The 14,772-nt window shown below is 46.5% G+C and overlaps 1 protein-coding gene across 3 annotated transcripts in view; it reads right to left on the minus strand.

The window, feature by feature from the left end:
• Positions 1-14,772, minus strand: part of KIF19 (kinesin family member 19) — a 106,074-nt gene that overhangs the window by 59,595 nt on the left and 31,707 nt on the right. For 2 of the 3 annotated variants that reach the window (XM_083148735.1, XM_083148734.1), the window contains exons 4-5: positions 6,275-6,362; positions 4,078-4,214 (exon numbers count right to left, since the gene is read on the minus strand). In XM_083148735.1, the coding sequence (XP_083004861.1) occupies positions 4,078-4,214; positions 6,275-6,362 (225 nt within the window). Of the gene's footprint in view, positions 1-4,077; positions 4,215-6,274; positions 6,388-14,772 lie in introns of all 3 variants that reach the window. The other variant, XM_083148736.1, reaches the window with a different exon arrangement.

A 14,772-nucleotide genomic window follows, 5' to 3' on the forward strand; every position in this document is an offset into this window, starting at 1 on the left:
GATCCCTCTCCTCACAAAGGCGTGCAATGGGATCTCTAAGACCTCACCTTTATCTGCCCAGTCTCTTGAAGCCCACATCACGGTCCAACCAAAAGAAGGCAAAGACCCTTCACTCCCCTCCAGCTACCGCCCCATCTCATTACTTAATGTCGACGTTAAACTATACGCAAAATTACTAGCTAACCGTCTATCCATGTTGGTACCGCACCTGGTCCATCCTGACCAGGTGGGATTCGTACGCGGGAGAGAGGCAAGGGACAACACAATGAGAGTTATTGACCTGGTAGCACATGCCCACACAACTGGGACCCCAAGTATGCTACTCTCCACAGATGCCGAAAAGGCATTCGACCGGGTAGACTGGTCATTTATGGGGGAGGCCCTCCGGCACGCAGGGGTGGGAGAACAATTCATAGGGAAAATACTTGCACAATACCAGAAACCAACGGCTCGAGTACGAGTCAACGGCATGCTGTCCGACCCCGTGCTGATTGCCAATGGGACCAGGCAGGGGTGCCCACTATCACCTCTGCTTTATGTGATATGCATGGAGGCTCTGGCTAGGGCCATCAGGGCTAACCCAGACATCAGTGGTTTAGAAGTTGGTGGAGTAAAACATAGACTCGCACTCTTCGCTGATGACCTGTTGGCAATCATTACAAAACCCATGATATCTCTCCCGAACATTATAAAAGAATTTACACGATTCGGGAAACTGTCCAACTTTAAAATCAACTACTCAAAATCAACAGCCCTTAACATCACCCTCCCACTCGACACGGTAGAATTGCTAGCTCACCAGTTCCCGTTCACCTGGCACCCCTCACATATTAAGTACTTAGGGGTACTTATCCCTACCTCTCTCCAGACGACCGCGAAAATTAACTATACACCTATAATACAAAAAGTGCGCTCGGAGCTAGCACAATGGGCATCCCAAAAGTTCTCATGGATAGGTAGGATGAACATTATAAAAATGAATGTTCTGCCTAGGTTTCTCTACTTGTTCCAGACTATCCCGCTAAAGCTCCCGTTAAAATACATAGTAGAAATGCAAGGGATCATCAGTAGATTCGTATGGGGCGGCAAAAAACCCAGATTCAAACATAAATACTTATTCCGTAAGAAAGCACATGGAGGCCAACAGCTCCCCTGGCTGCTAGCGTATCACCAGGCAACCACACTACACAGAATCATGGACTGGACTAGACCTGACACCAATGAGAAACAATGGATAGCAATAGAAAAATACTCCTCGGGACTGGACCTTAGGGCGATCCCCTGGCTCCCCAGAATAGCCCACTCAACACACCCGACGGTAGAACCAACTTTGAATCTCTGGAAATCAGTGCGATATAAGTTGGGCCTCACATCGCCGGACTCCCTACTCCTTCCGATAATTAACAATCTAGACTTTGAGCCGGGGACCGAGGGAAGCATAGCACGCAGGTGGTATCAGGGAGGGTTGTTCAGGATTCTAGACCTGATAACAGGAGGTACAGTTAAATCCTTTAATGACTTAAAAGAAGATAAGACGTTACCACAGTCAGATTTATGGTTTTACTTTCAAGTAAGACATTTTATTCAATCGCAGAGAGCCTCCCCCACCCTTGTAAAAAACCCCTACCCATTTGAGGTGTTGTGCGCACAGACTTCGGAACCAAGCCACACAGTATCAGCCATCTACAAAATCATAGTGCAGGCACATACAACTGATACCCCCGCCTTCTGCAAGGCCTGGGACGAGGATCTCTCCAAGAGAGGCAGGGTTCGCAAATACTCGCTATAGCGAGTATTTTACCCACTTTGGAGCACCAGGGACTCATCTTTCATGAATGGCTGGGTCCCCTGGGACCCAGCCATTTCGGCGTGCATGCCGTGTTAATATGTGTGACAAGGGCGGAGGGATCTGTTTCCCCCTTAGTTGTGATGCGACTGTGGAGAAGACACAGCGTGATTTACAGCCGCTTCATACATCTGCTGGGCGCGAAAATGAAAGGGTCCCTGTCACCGCAGTCATAGGCAGCAGTGCATGGAAGCCGCGTAAGCTGGCTCCTGCACTGTGCCTCAACAACAGATGGCTGGAGCCAACACCAGAAGCAGCTGCTCAGCAGGGGAACAGAGCTGCGGCTGGTGTGAGGACGGAGCACGAGGAACTAAAACCAGCATTGGGGGCCAGAACCAGGGAGGTGTGACAGTGAGGACGGAGCAGACCCGGGCAGGAAGTAGAGGTAAGAGGGGTGCATGGTCCATTTAGCAGGCTGCTTGGCTGTGTCATGTAAGGGGATTTATTGCTAGCAGGACTCGGGCTGCAGACTTCCCTCCTCCTCTCCTACCTCGTGGTGCTGCTCTCTTGTGTGTCACTGTCACCTCCTCCAGGCTCTGAGTGCTGGCTGTTAATGGCCCACTTGTCCCCTCCTCCCCTCACTGCACGGCTGGCAGAGAGGCTGCAGCTCACCAATTAACTCTTAACAGGCAGAGCTGCCTGTAGGAGAGGAGCCTATAGACTGTGCTGGAATTTCACTCACCCTATCCCTCCTTTTCCTGCTGCCATTTTTTTTTACAATCCTGATTGGTGCAGCACAGGTGTCCCTATTCCTTTCTAGTTTATGTGTATCTTGCTTTATGTGAGTAGGCAAATTGCCAATTGATTACCCCCCCCCCCCCAACCCACAATAGCCACAGTTTTGGGGTGCCCAAATCTATGTTTGCTTACCAAAAAAAAAAAAAAATAGGCTCAGGCTGGCCCTTGGCTCAGGGTATATGCCATATGGAAGAGAGGAGGAGGCTTCTGTATGTGCCATGCTGGGGAAGGGGAGAGGAGGCTTTATTCCGTTGGGACCCAGAAAAGGTCAAGTAGGACCCCGATTTTTGCACGTGAGGGGTCCCAGGGACCCATCATTTTGGGGGGTTTTCGCGATCACTGAGAGGCATACACATAAAATGGGAGAAACACTGCGAAAATATGTCCCGTTGTTCATCTAGCCTAGAAGTAGTAGAAACGCAATATAAGCTCTTAACCAGATGGTATAGGTGTCCGCCCCAGATACACAAATTCCTCCCATCGGTTTCACCCATGTGTTGGAGATGCCATTCTCAGACAGGAACACTGGTACATATATGGTGGGACTGCCCAAAGATAACGAAATTCTGGGAAAGCGTGATACGGATCTCGTCGGAGATCTTGGGTTTCCAAACTCCAGAGAAACTCGACTTCTGGTTGCTATCCCACTCCTCCATGCCTTTTAGTAAATACAGACACTTGCTTCTGAAACATCTCAACAATGCAGCTAGAGCTGTGGTACCAGTACATTGGAGGTCAACCTCCATCCCAACCATGTGGGAGTGGTTCCAGAGAGTGGACTTCTATAGAGCTATGGAGGATGTCTACTTCTCGGTACTAGACAGACACTCCGACTATGTAGCCACATGGCTACCGTGGCTTGAGTTTCAATCCTCAAACACATACAGAAGCCACATGCCAAGCACCTCCTAAGAGGCCTATCTCAGTTGATCCAGATGCACCCTGACTCAGGACGGGAAAATACTAAGCCAGTGAAATATTATAACATACAGACAGTGTGTTCATATTCCTATCTCTACCTTGGTCCCCAAACCCTACATCCCCCCCCCTCCCCCCATTACACCAATCCTACACCCTCCCCCCTCCACAACTGTATTTCTTACCTAGTTAAGAATTATGTTGCAATTCACAAACCGACTACGCAATCTATCACAATTGTTACAGATCCTCTATATTTCAATAAATAACGGTGTACCCATAAGATAACACTTTAAATGCAATTCCAATGTTCACTGTTTTGAATTGTTACAATTGCTTCAAAAATGTTTTCCAAAGTTTGTAATGCCTTTTTCTTATAATTGAAAACTACAAATAAAGAATATATAAAAAAAAAAGTATAAAGTATGCAAGTATGGTATTTGGAGTGGTCTCCTCGTGTAAACCAACCTTGAGGTTCTCTCCTTTGCTATGGGGCCCCTTTATTACTAGTTACAGTAGTGAGTATAAGCATGTACTTCTCCCTGTTATTTTCCACCACCACTATCACTACTCACCTCTAAGTAAGACATGAGGACCTCATATTCCATATCATCACTGGTCTCTTCGATGGCTCTGAAGAGGTCATTAAGAGTCCTTATATATATTCCAGGCTCACGGTCTGTGCCCAGCATAGTGTACGTCTTGCCGCATCCTAGGGTGACAACGATGAAAAAAATGGGTGTAATTAAAACAAAACACAACCTGATGACAAAATATATGAGTTTCTCTATAGGACCTGAAAACATATACTATTTATAATGCTCAGATTGTAGCTATCAGATTGCAAATATAAGTTCTTGTTTAGCAATTTATGAAGCCCACCATGGCCTAGGGATACTTACTACATGTGTATGGGGGATTAATACGGCAAATGTAACTTTGTGGCTACAAATAATTTACTTAAAATGCTGCTGGTGCCTCAGTGAGGACACTAGTTCTTAGCAAATTGGCAGACAGCATACTGGCTTAGACAACAATATGGCTGCATCAGTAACCATCCTGACTTCTATCTCAGCAATGAAACACAAACTCGTGCTGATTCACGTGCCAGCTACACCTACTGCTAAATATATTAGAAGGCAGAGAAGAAAACTGACTCTGCCATAGAATATTCTATAATATAAACAGCTGATTTTTTCAAGCCCAAAATAATGGTCCCCATGGAACCACCTGTCATGTCGCCTTAGTAACAGAAGATGCAGGCAATCTACTGAGGACAACAACCTGTTCACACATGAATGAGCCTCTTGCTTAACCTTGCTTATGTTATCAGTGCAATACTGGGTACTTGTTTCCTAGCACGGCCACAACGATCATGATCGTGGGCATCGTGAGGAAAATTCGGGGGCATCGCGGCCATCGCATGCACTAAAAAATCGGGTGCGATGGTACCGATGCCCCCGATTTCCCCATAGGGAACAATGTTAAATGCATCAATTTACCCGCGATGCCCCCGATTTCCCATAGGAATCACTGTTAAATGGCTAAATTGACCCAAATCATCATAGGGAACACTGGTAAATGGGCCAGAAACCCAAAAAACACCGCTGAACAGTGAAATGTCCCCCCAAAAGTAGTTTACGCCACCCCACGATCAACGCGGACCCGAAGTGTGGCGAGCGCAGCGAGCCCGCGAGGGGCGGCGGTACGCGTCCTCCGACCTTTTCATACCCCCACTATCCACGTCGGCGTGGAGTTGAGAATAGAATAGTGTGGCGAGTGCAGCGAGCCACCGAGCCCGAAGCGTGGCGAGCGCAGCGAGGGGACGCGGATACCTGTGAAGCCCGCGAAGGGACGCGTTTACCTGTGAAGGTATCCGCGTCCGCTCGCCACGCTTCGGGCTCGGTGGCTCGCTGCGCTCGCCACACTATTCTATTCTCAACTCCACGCTGACGTGGATAGTGGGGGTATGAAAAGGTCGGAGGACGCGTACCGCCGCCCCTCGCGGGCTCACCACGCTTCGGGTTCGCGTTGATCGTGGGGTGGCGTCAACTACTTTTGGGGGGACATTTCACTGTTCAGGGGTGTTTTTTGGGTTTTCTGGCCCATTTACCATTGTTCACTATGATGATTTGGGTCAATTGAGCCATTTAACATTGATTCCTATGGGAAATCGGGTGCATCGCGAGTAAATTGAGGCATTTAACATTGTTCCCTATGGGGAAATCGGGGGCATCGCGTCTGGACCATTTAAGCCTTTTTTAGCCGCATACGACGCGACTGACGCGATATTGACTTTTTTCAATGCATTTCAATGGGAAAATCGGGGGCATCGCGTCCGTCGCGTCGTAGACCACTAAAAATGACACCCGATGCCCGCGATTGTGGCCGTGCTAGGAAACAAGTACCCAATACTGCTTTATGCTAGATGGTAAGCTTAGTGGGTTACACTGTATATAAATTATACAAGGCAAGGCTGATTATAATGCAGACAATGAACCCGCACTGAGGCCATTTGCAGTGCAATCAGTTTATGCGCTGTTTATATATATATATATATATATATATATATATATATATATATATATATATATACACACACATACATACATATATATATTTTTTTATTATTCTGGGGAGTCAGGGATGAAGTTAATAAGTTAATGCATCTGTTTCCCAAAGTATATTAGTTCATAGTGAATTCTTGGATCTGTTTTCCACCACAAAACTGACTCATTTTGCAACATTTTTATGTCCACTTCTGTAACTCACCTGTTGGACCATAGGCAAATACTGTGGCATTGTAACCTGAGATGACTCCTTCAATCAGACCTTTGGTGGTGAGACGGTACACAGTGTCCTGAAAGATAGAAAAACACGTTCCCCTAGAATTGACATAAGACATTTACTTTGCTTCCTGTTGTAACAGTATATAAGAAAAAACAATATGTATACTTCATGTTATCTACTACAATTGTTTACAAACTCCTAACATGTGTCCATGTGGATTAAACTACAACAATTGCAAAACTTATAGACTTTATAAGGGCTTTAAGTGTTCCTGAAAACTAATTTTCCTCTGTTACCTAATTCCTCTGGGTGCCAGATGACCTCCCAGCAGTCAGGATTCTGAGGGTCAGTAGACCAAAGTCAGAATAGTCACTAATAAAAGCCAGACATTCGGGATCTCGAGTTACTGAGGCTATTCTGCCTGTGACAGGCCACCGAGCCTGCAAGTGGCTTCTTTGCGCTCGCTGTCCCGGCAGTTGGGAATTAATTTCAACAACATCATACATCCCAGAATGTATATAAGAATACTAGTTCAAGAAGCAAAAAGTATTACATTCGTAACTTGCATGCTTGGCACACATTTAATGGCACATAGGGATTCCAGCCTGGATGGCGGATACCTTATCTGCAAAAAAGTAACTCACTGATTGGGAGAAGATTGGATTAGGCTGCAGACATGCTGGTTTCCCACTACAGGGAAATCTGTGCTGGCCTGTTGAGTGATGCCATGATCTCACTTGACTTGAATTATTGGTGATTGTGGATTGATTTTCCTTAAAATGCTTGATTAGTTGTAGCTTATATTCTACCAACAGCCTTTCCCATAATATTTTCAGCCTTCTAAACATCTTTTTGTCATATATAAACAGGAGTGATACTATCCATTGCAACTGTCACATCCTTATAATAGTAACAAGGGAACATGGATCTTCACAGGTCCCCAATATAACAAAGAGACCCAGACTTCCTACGAGAGTCTGTGGTGTAACACCCTTCTTTGGATGATACTTGGTTAACTCCCTATGGCTACTAAATTCTGTTAGGTATGGGCTTTAATCTGCTGCAAATTGTATCTCTCCACTTTTTGCTCCCTATGGCTACTAAATTCTGTTAGGTATGGGCTTTAATCTGCTGCAAATTGTATCTCTCCACTTTTTGCTCCCTATGGCTACTAAATTCTGTTAGGTATTGACAATTCCACAAACCTTTGTTTTTATTATTCCCTTTGGAATATATAGTAAACAAGAAATGTCTGTGTATTAGCGGGGGCAGTGGTCTGTCTTTGATCACACCTTGATAATTCAATTAGGTGTGGGTGGAGTTAGGGGGTGGGGATCACTAGGACCTGTGCTGCTATTTATTCACTATATGCTAGGCTGTTAGGCCTTCTGGCTGTGAAGTATTCTAGTGTCAAGTATGCAGACTATAGTAATATAACATAGGAGATATACAGGAGATGAACAGGAGAACAAAGAACACTTCGTCCTCCATCTGCAACCCCAGCAATCAACATACTGCAGTGAGTTACCAGCCTCATCATCACCTACAGTCTGCACAACCTGGACACTGATCTCCATGCTGAACTAAATGCTGTCACGCACTGCCTCTGTCTCACTTATACATTCACTATACTTCCTGTAGGCTCTCCACACTTCCAGTACTCCACCTTCTCACTGCTCATTCTAGGCCACTCCAATCTCACTCTATCACTACTCTGACCAACTTTACACAGAAATATGGCTCCTAGATCCAGTCCCATACCAGTCCTTGCTGCCAGGTCTCGCCCCCTCTCAACTTCCACACCTTTCACACGCACCCACAACCCACACAACCTAATTACTATCTCACCTGTCCCCTCCCTTCCTTTCTCCTGTGCTCTCTGGAATGCTAGATCAGTCTGCAACAAGCTCCCAATTATCCACGACCTCTTTATCTCCCACTTTTTTAACCTTCTTGCCATCACTGAAACCTGGCTGTCCGCATCTGACACTACCTCCCCTGCTGCCCTCTCTTATGGAGGCCTCTCCTTCACACACTCGGTCAGACCGGATGGCCGCCAGGGTGGAGGAGTGGGCATCCTCCTCTCCCCCAACTGCACCTTCCGCGCCATCCCACCTGAGCCCTCCCTCACATTCTCCACCTTTGAGGTACACACTATCCGCCTCTTCTACCCCATTCACCTCCTTGTGGCTGTAATCTACCGCCCCCCTGGCCCCTGCTCCCCTTTCCTTGATAACTTTGCTGCGTGGCTTCCACACTTTCTTGCCTCTGACCTCCCCTCTATCATCCTCGGTGACTTTAACATTCCTATTGACATCAATAATGCTGCCTCCTCTAACCTTCTTGACCTTACCACCTCCTTTGGACTTTCTCAATGGACCTCCACCCCCACTCATAATCTTGGACACTCCCTTGACCTAGTCTTCACCCACCATTGTAATCTCTCTGATTTCTCTAATTCTTCCTTCCCACTCTCTGACCACAATCTGCTCTCTTTCACCCTCTCATCCTCCCCTCTCCCCTCATTGCCCAGACCCACAGTCACCAGACGTAACCTCGGATCTCTTGACCCCACTGTCCTGTCTTCCCTGGAGACTTTCCTCTCTCCTCTCTCAACCATGACTTGCCCCAACCAGGCTGCCTCTTTCTATTATTCTTCTCTCACCTCTGCTCTCGACTCTGTAGCCCCCCTCCACACTGTTCCCCTTCGACTCTCTAAACCACAACCCTGGCACAACAAAATAACTAGATTCTTGCAAAAATGTGCACGCTCTGCTGAACGCCTCTGGAGAAAATCTCACTCTCTGGAAGACTTCCTCCATTTCAAGTTTATTCTCTCCTCCTACAGCGCTGCTCTCTCCTATACCAAACAATCTTTCTTCAAATCTCTCATCTCTTCCCATTCCTCCAATCCCCGACGTCTCTTTGATACTTTCAACACTCTACTTCGCCCTGCACCACCCCTCCTCCCTTCATCCCTCACTGCCACTGACTTTGCCTCCTTCTTCCTCTCTAAAATTGAGGTAATCCGACATGATATCTCCTTCCATACCCCCTCTGCAGCCCACCCACCCCAATCATCCTCCCCTACCAACTACCCCACTCGTCATCCTTCTGCCCTACTACAGCTGAGGAAGTCCGCTCACTCATCTCATCCTCTCCCCCCTCTACCTGTCCCTTGGACCCTCTCCCCTCCCGTCTCCTCAGTTCCCTCTCCCCCACTGGCTGCTCCCACCTTGCTCACCTCTTTAACCTATCTCTTTCTACTGGCATCTTTCCCTCACCCTTCAAACACGCTCTGGTCTCGCCTATTCTTAAAAAACCTAACCTGGACCCTTTATCTCCCACAAGCTACCGCCCTATCTCTCTTCTCCCATTTGCCTCTAAAATACTAGAACGGCTGGTTTACAGGCGTCTCACAAGCTACCTGTCTGACCACTCCATCCTAGATCCCCTTCAATCTGGCTTTCGCCCACTTCACTCCACTGAGACTGCCCTAGTGAAAGTCACCAATGACCTGCTGTCAGCCAAATCCAAGGGTCACTTCTCCCTGCTTATCCTTTTGGACCTATCTGCTGCCTTTGACACTGTGGATCACCCTCTCCTCCTCCACACACTCCAAAACATTGGCCTCTCTGGCACAGTCTTCAACTGGTTTTCCTCTTACCTCTTCAACCGTTCCTTCTCAGTCTCTGCCTCTGGCTCTACCTCACCACCTTCTATCCTTCCTGTCGGGGTCCCTCAGGGTTCCGTCCTTGGCCCCATTCTGTTCTCTCTATACACCTCCTCTCTGGGTGCACTCATTAACTCCTTTGGCTTCCAATATCACCTCTATGCAGATGACACCCAAATCTACCTCTCCTCTCCTGATCTGTCCCCCACTGTTTTCTCTCAAGTTTCCAACTGCCTCGCTGCCATCTCTACCTGGATGTCTGAGCGATTTCTGAAGCTGAATATGGACAAAACCGAACTTATTATCTTTCCCCCACCCAGAGCTATGCCCCCTACTAATATCTCTATCACTGTTAACAACACCATCATCTCCCCTGTTCCCCAACTCCGCTGCCTGGGTGTCACACTTGACTCCTCCCTCTCCTTTGCACCCCACATCCAAGCCCTGGCCCATTCTTGCCGGTTCCAGTTACGCAACATTGCTCGCATCAGGCCCTTTCTCTCACAGAGTGCAACTAAGCTGATCATCCACTCATTAGTCATCTCACGGCTTGACTACTGTAATGCTCTTCTCACTGGCCTCGCTCAATCCCAACTAGCTCCTCTCCAATCTGTCCTCAATGCTGCAGCCAGGCTTATCTTCCTCTCCCGCCGCTCTAACTCTGCTACTCCCCTTCAACAAAATCTGCACTGGCTTCCATTCCCCTACAGAATCCTCTTCAAACACCTCACACTCACATACAGGGCCATCTCTAATTCCATTGCTCCATATATCTCTAACCTCATCTCCATTCATACACCCTCCCGCCCTCTACGGTCAGCTGACGACTGTCGTCTCTCCTCCACCCTGATCACTGCTTCCCATGCTAGAGTACAGGACTTTGCCCGTGCTGCACCCCTTCAGTGGAACGCACTCCCTCGCTCCATTAGACTCTCCCCGACCTTGCAAAGCTTCAAACGGGCACTGAAAACTCACCTATTCATCAAAGCGTACCCTTCCACTGCATAAACCAGCTGGTTCTCCGACCCCTTGCCTGTTTCCTGTTTACATCCTGCTATCTAACCACCACCCCCTCGCTTGCACCTCTTGTAATCTGTCTGTCTCCCCTTCCTACTAGATTGTAAGCTCCTCCGAGTAGGGCCCTCTTCCCTCCTGTTGTCAAAGCCCACTTCTCTTCACATTTCACTCACAGCTCTCCTTTACTCCAACACTCAGTGACCATCTTCATACTCATCTCCATCATTGGCCTCAAGCCTCTAGTTGTATGTTGATTGGGTCCTCACTACTTACATTTAAGCTGTAATGTGTATTGAACTGTGGTGCTCTTTATTTGTACTGTATTTTTGTTATTTATTCAATGTTATGCCAAGTTTTGTCTCCCTGTATTGTTCCTTTGTACGGCGCTGCGAAACACTTGTGGCGCCTTATAAATAAAATTATAATAATAATAACTCCATGGATGGCAAAGTTTTATTCTGCAGTAGGGGTAAGATAGGAGGAGTAGGGGCCTTATTTTGGTTCATTCTTTCTGACAAAATCCTTCTTAGATGGACAAAACCATGTGCACTGCAGGGGGGGGGGGGGGCAGATGTTACTTGTGCAGAGAGAATTAGATTTGGGTGAGTAATTTTGTTTCTGTGCAGGGAAAATACTGACTGCTTTATTTTTACACTGCAATATAGATCTCACTTTGAAGTAAAACCCCACCCAAATCTAATTCTCTCTGCACATGTTACATCTGCCCCACCTGCAGTGCACATGGTTTTGCCCATCTAAGAAGGATTTTGTCAGAAAGAATGAACCAAAATAAGTCCCAAGGTGTGGAGGCAACAGGGAATGAGTTAAGAGGAGTAGATCTTGAGGGGCAGTAGGGAATGAGTAAGAGGAGTATGTGTGGATGGGCAACAGGGTTTTAATTAGGAGGAGAAAGTGGATGGGCTGTAGGAGATTTGTTATGAGGAATGGGTTGTGGGGTGAGGCAAAATAATTAGGTGTGGGGAGAAGTAAATGGTGTCAGATTACTAGAAATAAGTATGGTGGTTTGTAAAGGATGAATTAGAAGAAGTAAGTGTGAGGGGGCAGTAGAGGATGTGGTAGGAGCAGCTGGGGGCAGTTGACAGGTGAATCAGAAGGAGCAGTTGAGGTTGGTCGGTAGTGGATGAGGTAGGAGTAGTAGGTGTGGGAGTGCAGAAAGAGATAAGGTAGGAGTAGCTTGTGGGGGTAGTAGGGGCTAAAGTAGAAGTAGCAGCTGTGGTTGGACAGCAGGGGATTAGGTAGGAGTAGGTGTGGGCGGGCAGAAGGAGATTATGTTGGAGTAGCTGGGGGCTGTAGGTGATGAAGTAGAAGGAGCAGATGTGGTAGGGCAGCAAGAGATGGGACCTGCTACCTCCATGTTGGTTTGTATCTACCCAGTTTGTTTAATAAGTGTTGTTTCCAATTGTAAAGCACAACGGAATATGCTGCACTATATAAGAAACTGTAAATAAATAAATAAAAGATAAAGTAAGTACTGCACAGTTGTTGGGTCACTGGGAATTCTAACTTCAAAATACTTGCTCAATACAGAAAGATAGATACTTCAGCAGGGCCTCTCTTAACTATTCTAAAATATATATAGATTGAACTTAATGGACTGATGTATTTTTTCAACCTCATTAACTATGCTACTAGGTTACTGTAGGAGTGCATAGAGGGTCAGTAGGGGATGAAATAGAAGGAACAAGTGGGGTGGGGCAATAGGGAATAAAGTAGTAGGCGTAGGTGTGTTGCGGTTGGGGAAGCGGTAGGAGAAGCTAGGGAACAAGTTACAGATGAAGTAAGTGCAGATGTAGTAGCGGATGAGAGACTGTAGGATTTCCTATTAGGAGATGATGTAGAAGGAGCATGTGGTGGGGCAATAGGGGATGAGGTAGGAGGAGTAGGTGTAAGAGGACAGAAGGAGAGGAGATATTAGGAAGGCTGCACATGTGTTTTCCTATTTTGTGCTAAATTGCAGGAGATTAGCATTCTACACAAATATTAAAAAATAATTCTATATCTATCTAACCTTATTATTAATTCCCCTGGCATATATCTTGAATTACTGTAGTTAACATGAATACTTGCATGATGTTACAGGATCCAGTGTTACCCTCTTTATAAAATGCACTGCTCTGAGCTCCTAGCACCATGAATAAGGCAGAAAGGCTGCCATCCCGTCTCACTATCAGGGGAGCCGAGAGAGGGGGGGAGCGGGTACTAATTACCCGGGCCCACACTTGCTGAAGGGGCCCCGCAGGGGCCCTGGTCTGACCCCTCCCTTCCCTCTCCATCCCTCCCGGGTAGCAACAGTAGCACACACTTCTACAGCATGTGCTGTGCTGACAGCAGGCTCAGCATGAGTGTCTCACTGACAGCGTGAGAGGTCATGCTGAGCCTGCAGTCAGCACAGCACATGCTGTAGGTGTGTGCTGCTTCTGAGATTACAGTTTTTAGAGTTTTCTTTCACCCTCCTCTAAACATTTTGGGGGCGTGGCCTAAGTGTGGGAGGTTCCCACAACACACTTAGGCCACGCCTCCAAAATTTTACCAGGGCCCGGCATTCCTCTCGGCTGCCCTGCTCACTATAATACACTATACTGTAACAGTGCAGTATAGCACAAAGCAGATTGCATTATAGTGCATCACAGACAGCAAGGGATGGTAACAGTTTTCTGCAGCTATTTGGTATTTCTTGTGTGCAACAAATACGACATACCGAACCATAATCCACATTAATCTTATCTACTAATCCCAATTTAAAAAAAGAACTGTGAAATCACACAATTTTATACAAATATGATGATGATGATGATGATAATAATTTACTTTGCATCTTGAAAACCAGGAAGTGCGGCTACATAATGCATTTATAATTCTATGCCCCTTTCTTCGTGCTGTCACGCATTGTGCTATTGTTAGAAGATATGTAGAATAACAGGACACTGTAAATGCTTATGCTAGTTAGTAATTGCCAATTGACAAAATAAGTCTCCTTGAAAGGAAAGAAGAAAGTAATTGCAGAGCAATTATCTGCTTTAGATGATATTCTAGGTTTATCCAATTTGCTTGTAAGAGCCATTATACTCGCCAACATATCTCAACATCTACACACTGTGTTAAGTGTCAAGTGATATATAACAGGGGTTGTCTGCGCTTAGATTATGCAAAGAACTTTACAGTGATAATAGCATAATTCTAGCTGATGAAAAGGAATCCATGATAAAACAGGAGCCATACAGTATCACAACATTTATTTCCATGTCACGCACAGTATAGTAAAGCGTTGCTGTCCATTGCACTTAGGGGGTGATTCAGCTTGGATTGTAAGGAGCCGATATCGGGCCACATTTCGATGGTGGGGGGTTTTCGCATTCTCATGCGCGTATTTGTGCATGTGCAGTCCCCCTGTGCGATCACCTTTGGCGAGCGTGTTTGGTGGGGTGGCAGGCAGCGAAAGAACGCTGCTTAGCAAGCGATTCTGAATCAGCCCCTTAATTCAGCAGTTCACAACCTTTTTTCTCCCCTGTACCCCTTGACTAGGCTTTTTCGTTTATGAGTACCCCCTCCTCTCAATTTGAAATATCCACAGTACTTAGAAGTAGAGTGGAAGTGAGTGGCATGCGTATACATTATATTATGTAGTAGTGTGCGGTCAGGCCGCTGGCTGTGTACTGTCTCCGGGGTTTGAGCTATGAACTGTAGGATTAATGCTGCTACCTCCACCCTTGAGCATGGGGTACAGATGAATGCTGATGTATGAGGGTAGCGCAGGTAGCTCCCAGTGGAT

The sequence above is a fragment of the Crinia signifera genome, chromosome 6, assembly GCF_055691185.1.
Source record: "Crinia signifera chromosome 6, ASM5569118v1, whole genome shotgun sequence".
NCBI classification, from domain to species: Eukaryota; Metazoa; Chordata; class Amphibia; order Anura; family Myobatrachidae; genus Crinia; species Crinia signifera.